Source organism: Chiloscyllium plagiosum, unplaced genomic scaffold (genome assembly GCF_037043375.1).
Source record: "Chiloscyllium plagiosum isolate Xiang-an unplaced genomic scaffold, Cpla_swu_hap1 HiC_scaffold_17, whole genome shotgun sequence".
Lineage (NCBI taxonomy): Eukaryota > Metazoa > Chordata > Chondrichthyes > Orectolobiformes > Hemiscylliidae > Chiloscyllium > Chiloscyllium plagiosum.
The window spans coordinates 33,620,598-33,638,948 of record NW_028270155.1 but is presented as its reverse complement, the minus strand read 5'-3'; the positions used below and the strand labels follow the sequence as shown (position 1 = coordinate 33,638,948).

The 18,351-nt window shown below is 40.0% G+C and overlaps 1 protein-coding gene across 6 annotated transcripts in view; it reads left to right on the top strand.

The window, feature by feature from the left end:
- The first annotated feature begins 704 nt into the window (after positions 1 to 704).
- Positions 705 to 18,351, top strand: part of fanca (FA complementation group A) — a 98,688-nt gene continuing 81,041 nt past the window's right edge. For 3 of the 6 annotated variants that reach the window (XM_087995814.1, XM_087995813.1, XM_043706790.2), the window contains exons 1-7: positions 705 to 1,137; positions 3,686 to 3,795; positions 3,903 to 3,996; positions 7,559 to 7,701; positions 11,694 to 11,789; positions 16,091 to 16,164; positions 17,367 to 17,473. In XM_087995814.1, the coding sequence (XP_087851940.1) occupies positions 1,041 to 1,137; positions 3,686 to 3,795; positions 3,903 to 3,996; positions 7,559 to 7,701; positions 11,694 to 11,789; positions 16,091 to 16,164; positions 17,367 to 17,473 (721 nt within the window). In that variant the 5' untranslated portion in view covers positions 705 to 1,040. Of the gene's footprint in view, positions 1,138 to 1,812; positions 1,917 to 3,685; positions 3,796 to 3,902; positions 3,997 to 7,558; positions 7,706 to 11,693; positions 11,790 to 16,090; positions 16,165 to 17,366; positions 17,474 to 18,351 lie in introns of those variants that run through there. The other 3 variants (XM_087995815.1, XM_087995817.1, XM_043706795.2) reach the window with 3 other exon arrangements.

The following is an 18,351-nucleotide window of genomic DNA, read 5'->3' as shown; positions in this document are numbered from 1 at the left end:
AAGGCTCTGTACTTTGCCAGATTAACATGACTCTTCTACTTTACAGATCTATCCCTTACTTATTCACTGGTTTTAATAATCTTGTTAAGAGATGATTTGTTTCATTAGAGACGTGTTAGAGTATTTCTGGGTCTGTCAATATTTAAGCAATGATAGCAGGAAAAGATACAGCAAGTTTTTTTTTAAGTGTTCCTCTTGATTCAAGACATGAATTATGAGTTCTACACTTTGTTACTGGATGGCTATTTAGCACTTTCTCACCCTCTAAAATGTGCGTTAAGTACTTATGAACATATTTTCCATGATTAATACTCTTATGTAAGAGTATTCTCTGTTTTTGGATAAAATTAGAGTAAAGAACCACTGAGGTTACAATAATATTTAAATAAACTAAAATTCAACTCACTTGCTCTATGTTTTCTGTTCATTCTAAGTTGTTTTCTAAAGCCTATGATTTGGCAGAAATTTATAGTTCATGTCACCTTGCCAAAAGAATTACAGGATTGGTAACCAGCTGAACACCTGCAGTACTGTCTAGCGTTTAGGTTGAGGACGTGAGCGTGGCCTGGGAAAACTGTCAATCAACGCTCGCCCACCAACAGATAGCAATTTCCGGGAAACAATCCACCAATGGCGTTGCAGCGCGGGATGGCTGGAGGACGGAAGTGATCAGAAAAAGAAAGATGCACAGCAGGAGATGGGAAGCAAGTTGGTGTAGCGGGGCTGTTAATTGTTAATGTATTACAGTAATAGGCATATTTTCGTAAAAGCATTATTGCAAAATATAAATGTAAGCTCATTAATGGATTATATATTCGTACAGTTACAGTAATGAGTTATATAGTTGCCAAAGGATGCGATTATTAGAATTGTAGGAAATTATTGGGATTAGTAATTCAAACTACAGCAGTAAGTCAGTAGAGTGAAATGATTCTCATTATTCTCGTTGTTGTACCTGTGTCAGTGTTCGTATGATTTAATGCAGATGTGATACAATTAGAAGGTGGGTGTCTGATTGGGGTTTGCTTATTTGCTGTCCCATGAATGTGACAACGTACAGAATGTCCAGTGTTGCCTCCGGGTATCGATCCTGTTCCACCGATGTCACTCAGAAGAAGACGCTCCCACAATTGTTGGGTGAGTTTACATTGATTTATATGGTTCTTTTATTTAAATTCTCGGGGATGAAATCGACATTATTCTTATTAAACATTGTCAGGTGATGCCTATTTGTGGATTACGTAATCTTAGTTAAAATCAAAGTTAAAAATCACACAACAACAGGTTATAGTCCAACAGGTTTAATTGGAAGCACACTAGCTTTTAGTTAAAATCAGTTTAGGATCTGATGTACTGATCAGCTGATAATCAGTACAACATTGTGTTTGTGAATATACAAAATAAGCTAAGAATCTACGAGAAAAGGAAAATGTCTGCAATTGAGTAAATTACTGATTGTATGTCTTATAGTTTAAGTGTAAGGCATCACAAAACAAGGAGGAGAAAACCAGATGCTTTTGGAATTAGTAAAATTAAGCAGAGAGGGATATGGGTGAGCCGTGGGATTTGATGGTTTAAAATGTCTTCGACATAGTGATAAACTAAGCAAACAGCCTAATTACATTTTTGGATCTGCCATCTTCAAGTCTGAAGATTTCTTGTGAAAGCTGTACAGTACTTTGGTTGGAATGTACTTTAAGCCAGTGTTTAGTTTTGGCTACTAAAAAGAAATAGAAACTTTTAAACTAAATAAACAATATAGAGAAAGATCTCTGTGCAAAGTGGATAAACTGGGACTCCTACATCAAAAAGAAACAATTTAAGGAGTTGCCTGTTTAAGACTGAGATGAAGAGGATTTTTTTTCTCTTGGAAAGGAATGAAATTATGGATATCTCTTCAGCAGAGTGCTAGAGAGGTTAGTTCATTAATTTAATCAAGGCTGAGAAAATTTTTTAATCACTAAAGGGATCATGTGTTTTTTGAGGAAATACAGGAAAGTGGAGTTAAGGATTATCAGATCAGCCATGACCTAATTCAACGGCAGAACAGGCTCAATGGGCCAAATGGCCTACTTTTGCTCCTATACTTTTTAATAGTATTATAGTCCATCTGTAATTAGATTGGACAGACTGTCCCTTAGTTGAACAGGTTTGCAAATCGCAGCATGACACAGGACAATATAAAGGAGCTATTTGTAAATATAGGAAATGTTTGTATGTTGGGTCTTTAAAATTACACCCCTGTGTGGGATGGCATTCATAAGTTAGACCTCATAGATTGGAGCCCCCGCCCCGTACAGTAGATATTGGAAGGTACAAACGAGCTAAATCTAAAACATTTGTTCAAGATATGCTATAATGCAGATGTGAAAGGAAATTTTAGACAGATATCTGGAACAACGGTTTAACAGAATGAAGAGTAACACTTGGAATGGTTTTCCTGATGGAATAGTAGTGGCAGGAACTGCAGACTCTTTTACTTCTTCAAGGTTGGATGAGCCAAGTTGGTTAGGAACCCTTAATTTCTGTTTGCCTTATGATTTGTCATTCATTGTTCAATTGGTCAGAAGCAGAATCAAGCTTAGCAAATCATAAAAATTAAAGCAGAGAAGTATCTATTTTGCCTGTTATTGTTATTCCCACCAAAGAGAATTTATCTGGCCTAACCCCACTAGTCTGTAGTGCTTTGTATTCACATCCAAGTATTTTTTATATGTGATGAGGATTTCTGTTTTCAACACCCCTTCCAAACATAGAGTTCCAGGCCTCCACTAATTCTGACTGAAAAATAAACTGTTACACTCTGCTGTAATTCTTCTGTCACTGGTTTTAAATCTATATTTGATAGCGACTACTCTGTTAATGGACATAGGTCATTCCTAACCAAACTTTCACACTTGTGAAATTTATACTGTTGAAATTTAATTCATAGCTAAATTTAAAGTGGTGCTGTTACTTAGGCGAATTCAGAACCTGGAAATGCCTGCCCTGAAATTACATGCTGGGTGATGCAAAATATTTTTGCTGCAGAAATATACACAACTTAATAAAAATTCTTCATTTTATAATGGTGAAATATGATGAGTCAAAATTCTTTTAAATGACAATTTGATCTCAATCTAAGTGAAATATAAATCACACTCCTTAAAACCACAACCTGAACTGCCACACCAATGTACAAATAATTTTAGGCGCAAGTGGGTACTGCAGATGCTGGAGATCAGAGTCGAGAGTATGGTGCTGGAAAAGCACAGCAGGTCAGGCAGCATCCGAGGAGCAGGAAAATCGATGTTTTGGGCAAAGGCCCTTCATCAGGAGTGACAAACAATTTTACCTGAGACAATTGTTCAAATAAATTGCATTAAGTTTGTTTATATAATCAGTACTGAACTTCCAATCAGAAATTGATAGCTGCATGTGATTATTTTCTAACGTTAACAAAATGTCGACAAGCTTTTTTCATGATTATATATAGTTGTTAGAAGTATCTGAATTGGATTGATTTGTGGAATAGTTATCTGAATAATGAAGGGATGGACCCAAATATGGCCATTACCCTTGGATTGTTGGAGAATGAAGAGAACAGGGGAAAATTAATTATGGTAAATTTTCTTTTGCTCTTTTTTTTCGTTCTTTTCATTTGTTGATGAATTAAGCAAATTCACAATATCTTTAATTTCTTCAGGTACAAGACTCCAAAGGCAGAGACAGAGATGTCCTTCAGAACCTCAACTGAAAGAGACCGTGGTTCAGTTCATGAGGCACCATCAGAACCTTGGTGACCTACTCCTGGAGGTAATAGATTTGGCAAATCGGGTCGTAACCGCAGAAATGTGAGCAGAGCTAGTTCTGCCACAAGAACAGAAATTTCAGTTACAAATAACAATTTTTTTTTCTCCTAGGTAAATGGATCAATGAGCAAACGTTTATCTCATTGTGGTAAAGTTAACCCTGAGCATCAAATTGCCGATTCTCCTGGTAAAGGCACTTTTATAGGTACGTTTATTACGCAGTTGCATCTGGAATGTTTGCCATTTTAAGTCTGTATTTGTAAGTTCAGTCAACTGTTTTCCATTGAGTGGTTTCATGAAACAAGTCAATCGGTTGTACAGCCAGCAGTTGGTTGGCAAATACTGACCAAATGCTCAAAACGTTTTACTGAAAGTACTGCCTGATGTCCATTCGAGTTATGCTGTTTTGAAGTTTTTCATGCAGTTTACTGAATTATAAATCCATGCAGTACAGAAAAATACTGCTCAGATTGTCAGAATTCACTTTGCAAATTAATACACAAGGAAGAAGCAGTTACTAGGAATTTCAGAACACTAAATCATATCATAAAAATTCTAAACCCTAATGTGACTGTTGCAGTTTGAAAGAGAGAAGGCAAAATCGGATGTAATGGTGTTACAGTTAAATAAAGGTAACTATGAGGGCATGAGAGAGGAACTGACGAAAATAGACTGGAAGCAGAGCCTAGCAGGGAAGACAGTAGAGCAAAAATGGCTGGAGTTTGTGGGTAAAATTGAGGACATTGTACAGAGGTTCATCCCCAAGAAGAGAAAGATTATCCGGGGAGGGATTAGACAGCCATGGCTGACAAAGGAAGTCAGGAAATCTATCAAAGAAAAAGAGAGATCCTATAAAGTGGCCAAGAGCATTGGAAAATCAGAAGATTGGGAAGGCTACAAAAACAAACAGAGGATAACAAAGAAAGAAATAAGGAAGGAGAGGATCAAATATGAAGGTAGGCTAGCCAGTAATATTAGAAATGATAGTAAAAGTTTCTTTCAATACATAAGAAACAAACGACAGGCAAGAGTAGACATTGGGCCACTTCAAACTGATGCTGGAAGCCTAGTGATGGGAGATAAGGAAATAGCAGGAGAACTTAATAAATACTTTGCATCAGTCTTCACAGTGGAAGACATGAGTAATATCCCAACAATTAAAGGGAGTCAGGGGGCTGAGTTGAGTATGGTTGCCATTACAAAAGAGAAAGTGCTATAAAAGCTAAAAGGTCTTAAAATTGATAAATCTCCTGGCCCTGATGGGTTACATCCTAGAGTTCTGAGGGAGGTGGCTGAGGAAATAGCGGAGGCGTTGGTTGAGATCTTTCAAAAGTCACTGGAGTCAGGGAAAGTCCCGGATGATTGGAAGACCGCTGTTGTAACCCCCTTGTTCAAGAAAGGATCAAGGCAAAAGATGGAAAATTATAGGCCAATTAGCCTAACCTCGGTTGTTGGTAAAATTCTAGAATCCATCATTAAGGATGAGGTTTCTAAATTCTTGGAAGAGCAGGGTCGGATTAGAACAAGTCAACATGGATTTAGTAAGGGGAGGTCGTGCCTGACAAACCTGTTGGAATTCTTTGAAGAGGTGACAAGTAGGTTAGACCGGGGAAACCCAGTGGATGTGGTCTACCTAGACTTCCAAAAGGCCTTTGATAAGGTGCCACACGGGAGGCTGCTGAGCAAGGTGAGGGCCCATGGTGTTCGAGGTGAGCTACTGGTATGGATTGAGGATTGGCTGTCTGACAGAAGGCAGAGAGTTGGGATAAAAGGTTCTTTTTCGGAATGGCAGCCGGTGACAAGCGGTGTCCCGCAGGGTTCAGTGTTGGGGCCGCAGCTGTTCACATTATATATTAATGATCTGGATGAAGGGACTGGGGGCATTCTAGCGAAGTTTGCCAATAATACAAAGTTAGGTGGACAGGTAGGTAGTACTGAGGAAGTGGGGAGGCTGCAGAAGGATCTAGACAGTTTGGAAGAGTGGTCCAGGAAATGGCTGATGGAATTCAATGTGAGCAAATGCGAGGTCTTGCACTTTGGAAAAAAGAATACAAGCATGGACTACTTTCTAAACTCTGAGAAAATTCATAAAGCCAAAGTACAAAGGGATCTGGGAGTGCTAGTTGAGGATTCTCTAAAGGTAAACATGCAGGTTGAGTCCGTGATTAAGAAAGCGAATGCAATGTTGTCAATTATCTCAAGAGGTTTGGAATGTAAAAGCACTGTTGTGCTACTGAGACTTTATAAAGCTCTGGTTAGGCCCCATTTGGAGTACTATGTCCAGTTTTGGTCCCCACACCTCAGGAAGGACATACTGGCACTGGAGCGTGTCCAGCGGAGATTCACAAGGATGATCCCTGGAATGGTAGGTCAAACATATGAGGAACGGCTGAGGATCCTGGGGTTGTATTCATTGGAGTTTAGAAGATTAAGGGGAGATCTAATAGAAATTTACAAGATAATACATGGCTTGGAGATGGTGGATGCTAGGAAATTGTTTCCGTTAGGCGAGGAGACTAGGACCCTTGGACACCGCCTTCGAATTAGAGGGGGTAAATTCAGAACAGAAATACGGAGACATTTCTTCAGCCAGAGAGTGGTGGGCCTGTGGAATTCATTGCCATAGAGTGCAGTGGAGGCTGGGACACTAAATGTCTTCAAAGCAGAAATTGATAAATTCTTGATGTCACAAGGAATTAAGGGCTACGGGGAGAACGCGGGTAAGTGGAGTTGAAATGCCCATCAGCCATGAATGAATGGCGGAGTGGACTCGATGGGCCGAATGGCCTTACTTCCGCTCCTATATCTTATGGTCTTACTCAGATGCCTCCCATTACAATTAAACTGTGAGTCCTGCAGCAGGGAGTGCTGAGCTGTCACTGTATAATACTGTATTGATAGCCCATCTTAGGTTTCTCCCTAGTTTATTGTTAATCTAACTGAAAATATCATCTACAGCTAGAATTTAAAAGAAGGCCTCCCAGTCCAGCATCTTGTGAATTAATGAGTTGTTCCATTTGTTTGCAGAACATGTTAATTTAGCCATACTTCAAATGTAGTGTGTATCTAATACAAAAAATAGTCACAGTTAGAAAACAACACTGTTGTGAGGATAAATAAGTTGCCAAAGTAAAATTGGGAAAATTATAATTAAAACTTTAGCCTGTTTATATTCTAGTGTCAAAATAATGGATTCTGCTTAATGTGTTAGTGTTATTTGATACAAATGACATTTCAGTGAAAAGGGGTGACTTGATTTCAGTCAGCTAGTTGTAATTAATGTCAGATACTGAATAAAATAGGAATTAAATATATTCATTGGTGCACCTTGTCACTGAGCATTTGTTGTTAGTTCCCATTGATAACATCTTTGGTCCAGTTTAAATGCGAGTCTTAATTTGTGGCCAAGCAGGTCACTCCATTGTCATCAAGAGGGTGGCTCATCATCACCATTTCAAAGATAATTTGGGATTCAAAGTTTGTGCGAAGATTTGTAGCTCGGGTGCTCGTTGTTGTGGTTCTGTTCGCCGAGCTGGAAGTTTTTGTTGCACTTCGCAGGAGGCTCCCAAGCACTGATGATGTCGCCTAGCCAGGGGACAAAACGTTGCAACAAAAACTTCCAGCTCGGCGAACAGAACCACAACAATAATTTGGGATGGACAACAAGTGCTGTGTTACCAGTGATAGACAGTTCTTTTATTAATTATTTTTTAATTTTGCAGTAATTTTTCCAATGCAATTAGCTAACCAGAGCGTGTCTTTGTCAGCCTCTGTTCTACAAGAGCAAGCTTTGCAGATGGATCTGCCTGTTGGATTTTTGGCTGCCAGGGCATCCATGGAGAAAATTCAACAGATTATGCAACAGGGGACTATTCCTAAACGTGCTGTTATATTGGATTCTGGTCAACGTGTAGGTGAATTTCTTTTGATCAGATCTACAGAAGTATGCAAATTGTGGGAGGGCATTTATAGCAGAAGTGGAAAAATATTCTGAACTTTTTATTGGTAATTGCTGAGTGGTGGGAAGTATTTGCCATTACATAAAACATTACAGCATGGGAATGGCCCACCACGTCTGTGCTGACTGTGTTGCCATTCTAAACTAATCCCATCTGCCTGTACGTGGTCCATATCCCTCTGTTGTCTGCAAGTTCATGTGCCTATCCAAATGCCTCTTAAATGTTAATGCTTCTACCACCTCCATTGGCTACATGTTCCAGGCACCTACAACTCTCTCTGTCAAAAAAAACAAAAAAATTCACATCTCCTTTAAGTCCCCACCCCCACCCCATCCCACCCACCTTAAACCTATGCCACGTTTCCATCCTGGGAAAAGGACTCTGACGCTCCACCCTATCCAGGCTTCTCATAATTTTATATACCTCTATCAACTCGTCCCTCAGCCTCCGTTACTTTAGAGAAAATAGTCCCAAGCTTGTGCATCATCTCTTTATAGCTGATACACTCCAGTCCAGGCAACATTCTTGTAAATCTTTTTTGCACCCTCCACATCTTTCCTATAGTTTAGATTAGATTAGATTACTTACAGTGTGGAAACAGGCCTTTGGCCCAACAAGTCCACACCGACCCACCGAAGTGTAACCCACCCAGACCCATTCTCCTACATTTACCCCTTCACCTAAAACTACGGGCAATTTAGCATGGCCAATTCAACCAACCTGCACATTTTTGGATTGTGGGAGGAAACCGGAGCAAACCCACACAGACACGGGGAGAATGTGCAAACTCCACACAAAGTTGCCTGAGGCGGGAATTGAACCTGGGTCTCTGGCGCTGTGAGGCAGCAGTGCTAACCACTGTGCCACTATGCTGCCCAGTAGTGTGTCAACCAGAGCTGTGCACACTACTTCAAATATGATCCATCTAAAGTTTTCTGTTCAGTCAGTTCTACAATAACATGTGTTTCTTCAATGCAAATTCGCTATAACTGTATTGAAGAATTTAGACTGTTATTTGCAGAATGTGATTTTTCCTGACCTATATTGGCTCTAACGTGATTCTGCTCCCATTAGTTTAAATGGCACAGCTATTGCACAATTTTCTTAAAACGCAAGATCGCTCGAGAACAGAACTATCGTGTTACAGAACCGACTGTAGCTATAACATGACTTGCCAACATTTATACTCCATTCCCTAACGAATAAAGGCAAGCACGTAGTACAGCTTCTTTACCACCTTATCCAACTGTGTTGTCACTTTCAGGGAGCTATGGACTTGTAGCCCAAGATCTCTCTGTATAACAATGCACCTAAGGATCTTGCTTCTACCACCTCATCGGCCACATATTCCAGGCACCTACAACTCTCTCTCTTTTTAAAAAAAAAACAAAAAGCTTCACATCTCCTTTAAGTTTCCCCCTTCTTGCAGTTGACCTCCCAAAATGCATCACCTCACAGTTGTCTGGATTAAACTCTCTGCCATTTCGCTGATCAACTTTCCAACTGACCTATATCCTGCTGTATCCTTTGACAACCTTCCTCCAGATCCACATCTCCACCAATTTTCATGTCATAAGAACATAAGAAATTGGAGCTGGAGTCGGCCATCTGGCCCATAAAGCCTGCTCTATCATTCAATGAGATCATGGCTGATCTTTTCATCGACTTAGCTCCACTTATGCCCCCATTACCGAAGCCCTTAATTCCTTTATTGATCAAAAATCTATCTATATTTGCCTTAAATCATCTAATGAGGTGGCCACAGCTGCTTTACTTGGCGTGGAATTCCACAGATTCATAATCCTTTGGGTGAAGAAGTTCCTCCTCAACTCAATCCTAAAGCTGTTCCCCCTCATTTTGAGGTTATGACCCCTAGTTCTAGTTTCACCCGCCAGGGGAAACAACCTCACTGCTTCTATGTTATCTATTCCCTTCATAATTTTATTTGATTCTATAAGGTCTGCCCTCGTTCTTTTAAATTCCAATGAGTATAATCCCCAGTCTACTCAATCTCTCTTTATAAACCCACCCTCTCAATTCTGGAATCAACCTAGTGAACGTCCACTGCACCCCCTTCAGTGCCAGTACGTCCTTTCCCAAGAGACCAAAACTGTACACAGTACTCTTAGTGTTGCCTCACCAACACCCTATACAGCTGCAACATAACCTCCCTATTTTTAAACTCCATCCCTTTAGCAATGAAGGACAATATGCCATTTGTCATCTTAATTACTTGCTGCACCTGCAAACCAATTTTTTGTGATTTATTGTGTCGTCTGACCACCTACATTTTTATCCATATCATTTGTACGAATTAGAAACAACACCGGTCCCAGCACTGATCCTTGCAGAACACCACTGTTCACAGACTTCCAGTCAGAAAATCACCCCATCCACAACTCCTCTGTCTTCTATGGCCAAGCCAGTTTTGTATCCAACTTAACAACTCATTGAGGATATCATGTGACTTAATCTTCTGGACCAGCCTACCATGACGATCCTTGTCAAATAGTTTAATGAACTCCATGTTGACAGCATCTGCTACCCTACTGTCATCAATCATCTTTGTCACTCAAAAACATATATGAATTTGTGAGACAAAACTCCCCTGCACAAAACCACACTGACTATCCCTAATGCATCCATTCTTTTCAAAATGTGAGTAAATCCTGTCCTTGAGAATCTTCTCCAATAATTTTCCTCTTATTGATGTAAAGCTCACTGGCCTATAATTTCCTGGATTAACCCTTCTTAAATGAAGAAATTACATGGTCAATTCTCCAGTCTTCTGGGACCTCATCTGTGGCTAAGAGGACACAAAGATCTCTGTCAAGACCTCAGCAATCTGCTCCCTTGCCTCTCTCAGTATCCTGGGATAAATCCCATCAAGCTCTGGGGACTTAACTACCTTAATGTTTTTCAAGACACCCAACACCGCCTCCTTAATATTGACATGCCCTTGAATATTAATATATCCCTCCCTAATCTTACCATCATCCATGTCCTTGCCCTTGGTGATACTTACCCACTTCCTGTAGCTCCACAAATTCCTTCCTTTGTTCTTGAATGGACCTACCCTGTCCCTAGCTATCCTGTTGCTCCTACAGCACATAGACAGGCCCTTTGGTCCAAGCTGGCCCATGCTGACCAACATGTCCATCTGCGCTAACCCCATTTCCCTGTACCTGGCCCACATCCTTCTGATCCTTTCCTATCCATGTATTTGTCCAAATGCCTTTTAAATGTTGTTAATGTACTCGCCTCAACCACTTCAGCTGGCAGCTCATTCCGTATGCGTACAACCCTGAGTTTTAAAAAAAGTTACCCCTCAGGTTCCCTTTTATTCTTTCCCCTCTAACCTTAAACCGTTGCCTTCTCGTCCTCAACTTCCCCACCCCTGGGAAAAAGACTGAGTGCATTCACCCTATCCAAGCCCATCAAATCCCCACTCAGTTTCCAACACTCTAAAGAAAAAAGTCCTAGCTTGTCCAACATCCTTGGAGATTTCTTCTGCACTCTTTCCAGTTTAATAACATCCTTCCTGTAGGAAGGTGACCAAAACTGAACACTATGCTCCAAGTGAGGCCTCATCAATGTCCTCTATAACTGCATCATTACTTCCCAACTTCAATACTCAGTGCCCTGACTGATGAAGGCCAGTGTGCCAAAAGCCTTCTTGATGACAGGCAAACATTCTTCAGTGTGCTGTCTACCTGTGACTCCACTTTCAGAAACCCATGCACCTGAACTCCAAGGCCACTCTGTTCCACTACACTCCTTTAAGCCCTATCATTCATCACAAAACTCTTACTTTGATTTGACTTTCCAAAATGCAAGACCTCACTCCATTTGCCATTTATCCTCATATTATTCTATATATTACTCTACATATTATTGGTTTATATGTTATTGTTCACCAACTCTGACTTCATTCATATTGCAGAGAATATTTGCCTGTTTACTTCAGAGTATGCAAGAACTATTGTCCTCCAACATGCTTAGCCGGCTGCAATTTATTGAAGAGATTTGGAAGGCAAAGGTGAGAAAAAATATTCAGTTGAGTATAATTACAATTAAAGCTGTGTCTCTGATGGAAGCACACGTCAGTGGTGAACCTGAAATAAATTTGTGAGACTGAAATAGAAACAATCTCAATCCTTTAGAAAATTTCAAATTTGTCAAATTGAATTTAATCCAGGCTACATTCCACTGTTGTATTCCTGACAATGACAGCTTTGTGGTGGGTTCAAAACAGTAGGTATCTAATGAGATATTGGGGGTTCAGATGTATAGCTCTTTAAAATGCCATGAACACGTGCAGAAAATAGTCAGAAAGATGTTGTGAAACTTGAAAGGGTTCAGACAAGATTGACAAGGATATTGCCAGGGTTGGAGGATTTGAGCTATAGGGAGAAGTTGAATAGGCTAGGGCTCTTTTCACTGGAGCTTTGGGGACTGAAGGGTGAGCTTATAGAGGTTTATAAATTCATGAGGGGCATGGATAGGATAAATAGACAAAGTCTTTTCCTTGGGGTGGGGGAGTCCAGATCTAGAGGGCATAGGTTTAGGGTGAGAGAGGAAAGATATAAAAGAGATTTAAGAGGCAACTTTTTCCATGCAGAGGGTGGTACGTGTATGGAATGAGCTGCCAGAGGAAGTGATGGAGACTAATACAATTGCAGCATTTAAAAGGCATCTGGATGGGTATATGAATAGGAAGCGTTTGGAGGGATATAGGTCAGGTGCTGGCAGGTGGGACTAGATTGGGTTGGGATATCTGGTCGGTATGGACGAGTTGGATCAAAGGGTCTGTTTCCGTGCTGTACATCTGACTCTATGACTCTAGCACTTTATATTTCTGTTTTGTATAATATTCACAGAAAATAGTGGTATGGTCTTGGAAAAGATGAGAATCATATCAGTGCCAAAGATAAAATTGAAGCATTTCTAACAGTTGTCAGCCAGAAATGCCAAGTGGATGACCAATCTCAGCCTCCTCCAGAGGTCTGTAGCATTACAGCTACCAGTCTTCAACCAATTGGATTCACTTCATGTGAAGGTTGGTCGGGCTGGATTCTGCAAAGGCTATGGGCCCTGACAACATTCCAGCAATATTACTGAAGACTTGAGCTCCAGAACTTGCCACTCCCCAGCCAAGTTGTTCCAGTACAGTTGCAACACTGGCATCTATCGGACAATGTGGAAAAATGCCCAGATATGCCCTATACACAAAAAGCAGAACAAATCCAACCTGGCCAATTACCATTCTCAGTCTATTCTTGATTATTAGGAACGTAAATGAAAGTGTCATTAATAGTGCTATCAGACAGCACCTGTTCAGTGACACCCAGTCTGGGTTGCACCAGGGTCATTCAGCTCTTGAATCCATTACATCCTTGATTCAAACGTGGACAAAAGACCTGAATTTCAAATATTTAAAGTTTACCAGATTCAGGACTTGTACGTCTGGTTTGGAAAGTTGTTAATGTCACTCCACTGTTGAAGAAGGAAGAGGGAAACCAAGGAATTACAGACCAGTTAGCCTGACATTTGTGGTGGGTTCAACCCAGTAGGTGTCTAATGAGATATTGGGGGTTCAGGTGAATAGCTCTTTAAAATGCCATGAACACGTGCAGAAAATAGTCAGAAAGTCCAATAGGATGCTGGCCCTCATATCTAAGGGACTGGAGAACAAGGATGCAGATGTTATGCTGCAGTTATTAAAAAAAACCCTAGTTAGATCCTATGTAGAGTACTGAGAGTAGATCTGGGCAGAATGTTTTGGCCCTGGTGGGAGTTCAACACAGATTTCCAAGGAGGATACCTGGATTTCAGGTATTAATTTATGAACAGAGATTGGACAAATTAGACCTTTATTCTCTCGAATTGGAACGATAAGGGGTGATTGACGTCTTCAGGATATTAACAGGGGAAGTCAGAGTAAACAAAGATAAACTATTTCCACTGGTTGAAGATTCTAGAACCAGGAATTATAGTCTAATAAGAAGAATCGGGCCATGCGGGAGAGGTGTTGGAAAGCATTTCAACACACAGAGTAGGATTTTGGAATTTTTTTCCTTAAATGGTGGTCGATGCTAATTCAATTGTCAAATTTAAATTTGAGAGAGAGAGTTTTTCATTGAACAAGTCAAGGGATATGGGCCCAAGGCAGGTATATGAAGTTAGGTTACACATTAGCCATTATTGATTGGTGGAGCAGACTTGAGGGGCTGAATGGACTACTCCTCTGCTTCTGTCCTAGTATTCCCAGATGAGGTGAGTGACAGTGCTTGACATTAAGGCCGCATTTATCAAGTGTGGCATGAAGGAGCCCTAGCAAAACCGGAATAAATGAGAATCTGGCGCCAACTCTCTGGTTGGAATCATACCTGGCACCTAAGAAGATGTTTGTGGTTATTGGTTATCAGTCATCTCAGCTCCAGGACATCTTTGCAGGAGTTCCTCAGGGTAGTGTCCTAGGCCCAAACATCTTCAGCTGCTTCATCAATGATCCTTCCTTCATTGTAAGGTCAGAAATGGGGATATACGTTGATGACTGCACAATGTTCACTACTGTTTGGGTAACCTCAGATATTGAAGCAATCCATGTTCGAATGCAACAAGATCTGGACAAGTGGCAAGTAATATCGCACCACACAAATGCCAGGCAATGGCCATTTCCAATGACAGACAATCTAACCACTGCCCCTTGACATTCCATGGCTTTACTATTATTGAATCTCCCACAGTCAACATCTTGGGGGGGGGGTTACCATTGACCATCAATAGGACTTGCCATATAAGTACAGTTGCCAGAAGAGTAGGTCAGAGGCTGGGAATACAGTGACCTGTAATATACTTCCCGTCTCACTATAAACTGGCCACCATCGACATCCCACAACTCAGGAGTGATGGAACACTCCCTACTGGATGCAGCTCCAACAATACTCAAGAAGCTTGGCACCATCAAATTAAGCAGCTCACTTGATTGGCACCACACTGAGCATGCATCCAGTCCCTCCACCACCAACGCTCAGTAGCAGCAGTGTGTACTATCTACAGGATTCACTACAGAACTTCGTCAAAGATCCTCAGATAGCAGTTTCCAAACTTATGAGTAATTCATTCTAGAAGGACAGGGACAGCAGATATATGGGATCACCACCATCTGTAGGTTATCTTCTAAGCCACTCACCAAGCTGACATGGAAATATATCACTCTTCCTTCAGTGTCACTGGGTCAAATTTCTGGAATTCCCTCTCTATGTGCATTGTGGGTCAATGTGCAGCACGTGGAGTACAGAGTTTCAAGAATACAGGTCACTATCATCTTCTCAAGGTCAACATGGGACAGGAAAATCCTGGCCAGCCAGCAAGGCCCATGCAACAAGAGTGCACATGTATATATTTAAAAATGTTGCTTTTGTGTGATTTACATCTATTTCAAGGAATTTTATTTAATGTAGGCTTGCCGCACGTCTAAAATATGCTTTAAAAGACAAGAGAATCTGTGGTACAATTTTTAGGATGAAAGATCTTTATGGTATTTTCCATGCCTGCTGAATTCATTTTAAATTCAGACTTTTCAAAAGGCTTCCCTGGGAGTAAAATCTGCAGGCCAGCAATATTTATGCAATAGTAAGAACCATAATTCTGAATATATATTCCAATGATAGCTGGTGACAGCACAAGCTGCAAAACAATTATAAGAGCAATGAGCAGCTGGAGTAAATACCTGATCTAAATACAGTAGAATAATGCAATATTTTTGTGACCAAATGTTTGCCCAGCATGAAGTGAGGTCCTGTGAGGCTGATCCGCCACATGATTTTTTTTTTGGCAGTTTTGTGTATATGCCTCATTATATGCTTATTGATAATTTTAAATAACCTGTTATGACAGATCTCGGGAGCACGAGGTACTTGAATCCAAGTCTCCTGGCTGAGAGGTTGGGACTCCATCACTGGAGCTTCTCTTTCTTTATGTTGTAATGTGAGATTAATTTTAAAAATGTACTAAAGCTGAATATATCCTACTAATTATAGTATGCTCCCTACTGTAATGGTACATTCCAGTTATAAGCTTCATGCTAGTTGTCCATTCCATGTTACTTTGTTACGGAGTAAAATTTTGAAAACCTTATTTTTTTTCGACTATTTTATCAGCGGATATAATTATCTTCCATATAGAGCAGTCCTTTTCTTGAACGTATTACTTTTCATGGATACTTTGTGTTGTAGTTGATGGTTTACCTAATACTGTATACATGGAATATTCTCATAGGGCCTGTGTTCTCTTGGCTCTTGCTGATAGAGATATTATCGTTTTTCTTTTGCAAAGGAATTACCCACTCTGGAAATTGTTTGGCGTTTGCACAAGGAGAGCATTGTGAGCCTTGAAGAGCTGGTGTCAAGGTATGTCCATTACAGAAATAAGCAGCATTCTGTATTCCATTGTCAGTGATCGATAGTGTGGTGACAACATTGCTAAGTGGCTGGTTGCCTTGTGAAGTCATGCAGATAGTTTTCAGGTGGGGCTGTAGAAATACCTTGAGCTGCAAAACAGAATGGAGCACAGAACCCAAATGTAATAGGTGACTGTGCTACTCTGAATATCTTCCTTTTGTATCTGATCTTTCCTTCTTACTGATCTAAGTTCAAAGCAACAATATTTATTTTATGCAGGCTGCTGATCTAACTTTGTTGGTAGATGTTCTATTCTATGGTCCTAATACTTTATTATATCAGTATGGCAGTTGATGCTTTCAGCTTCATAAAATTAAGTTTTACAATAACACAGTTGGTAATATTTTTGCCTACATATTGGTTATCAAATATATCATCATTTATCATTTCTTTTTTAAAATGTTATGACTTCTTCAAATATGACATGGCTTGAATAAAAGTGCTGAGAGGGACAAATCTCTTCTGGGTAGGTTGTGTTAAATCAACCTTACTACAGGTTGATGCTAACATTGTACATCCCAAACCATCATTTGTTTCCTATCTCGTGCAAATACATCGCTATTCTGAGATGCCACATGTTTCAAATTTCAGATTGCACCAAGTTTTATAATCTGTACAGGAAACATGTAGGCGTTTGGTCGAAATAGGAATGGTTGGAAAGACCTTTTGCCTTTATTCACATCGATGGTCTTCACAGTTTTTTTTTCTCCTGGTACATTAAAGTTCAAATACAACTTTAATCATTTAAGTTTAAAATTCACGGTTCCTCCTTTTGATGATAACTCTCTCCAATTTTGTTTTGAATTGTCTAATTTTCTCATTTCCCAACTCCCACTTTTTTTAACCAGTCTAAGTATCCTAGTTTTATTTTGTGTTACTACTGTTGTTTTGTCTGAAGCTAATATTAGGAATTCACTCTGATGTGACCCTGAATGTCCCTGACTCTTGGCAGCAGTTTTATTACGTTATACAATGGCAGGAATATGATTGAGAAGTTGCAGCAGACAGGGCTGGAGCAATGAAAAACAAAAGCACCGATACCTGAAATTTGGAGAACAAGGCACTGCCATGAAGGTTGCTAGCAAACATTAAGACCACACTTGTAAGCTTAAAATAGGAAACGAAGCCTTGATTTTCTGCTCTGTGAACAGTAACCCAGATGTCTCTGCGGTGGTTTGCTGGCTCTTCAATGATCTCCTTTGTTTGGGAACGGAAGACGCTGACCAACATGAAGATGTACAGAGGCAGATACTATTAGGTAAGAAGAATGATTTTGACATATTAGAACATACAGTATAATGCAACATCTTTGGGTTCTTGTATGAAATCTTCATATCCTCTTTAGTCATAAGAGAGGTCCCAGAGGACTGGCAGTAGCCAAAGGTGTTCCTTTGTTTAAGAAGGGCAACTGGGATATCCAAACAATTACATCATTAAAATTGCACAACACCAGGTTATATCCAACAGGTTTATTTGGAAGTACAAGCTTTCGGAGCGCTGCTGTTTCATCAGATAGCTAGTGGGGCAGGATCATAGGACACAGAAGTTATAGCAAATGTTCATTCTGTCATAGTGTCATAAAACTGCTGCGATATATTGAATGAACTCAGATTGCTGCTAAGTCTTTCATCTTTTAGAATGGTTGCAAGTTTTGATTCATTAATATATAAATACCAGAACTTTTTTCAAGTCACATTCCCAAAATAACTTAAGGTTTTATTTTTAAAAAGTGGCATCTCAGCTCAGACAGTGCATTAAAGGTGTGAAGTTAAAGTCTGTATATATTCTAGTCTTGAGCCAGATTGATTTTTTTTTTTAAATTTCCAAAGTAGGAGTTTATAAATTGTCACATGGATTGACTGCCTACCGATTGTGTGTGCTTTTTGAATAAAATAAATGTATCTACAAATACAATTCCGCAGTGCAAATTGACCCCATAGACTTGTGTGTGTGTGTGTGTATGTGTGTGCGCTTGATAAAGTGCGTGCATGAATGGAATATATGCCTGTGTGTGTGTGTGTGTGTGGGTATATGAAAGGGGGTCTGCGTGAGTGTGTGAATATGTAAGAAAATGTGTGAGAGTATGTATTGGAGTCACTTGTAGTCTGACATGAACCCAAGGCCGGTTAGACTATC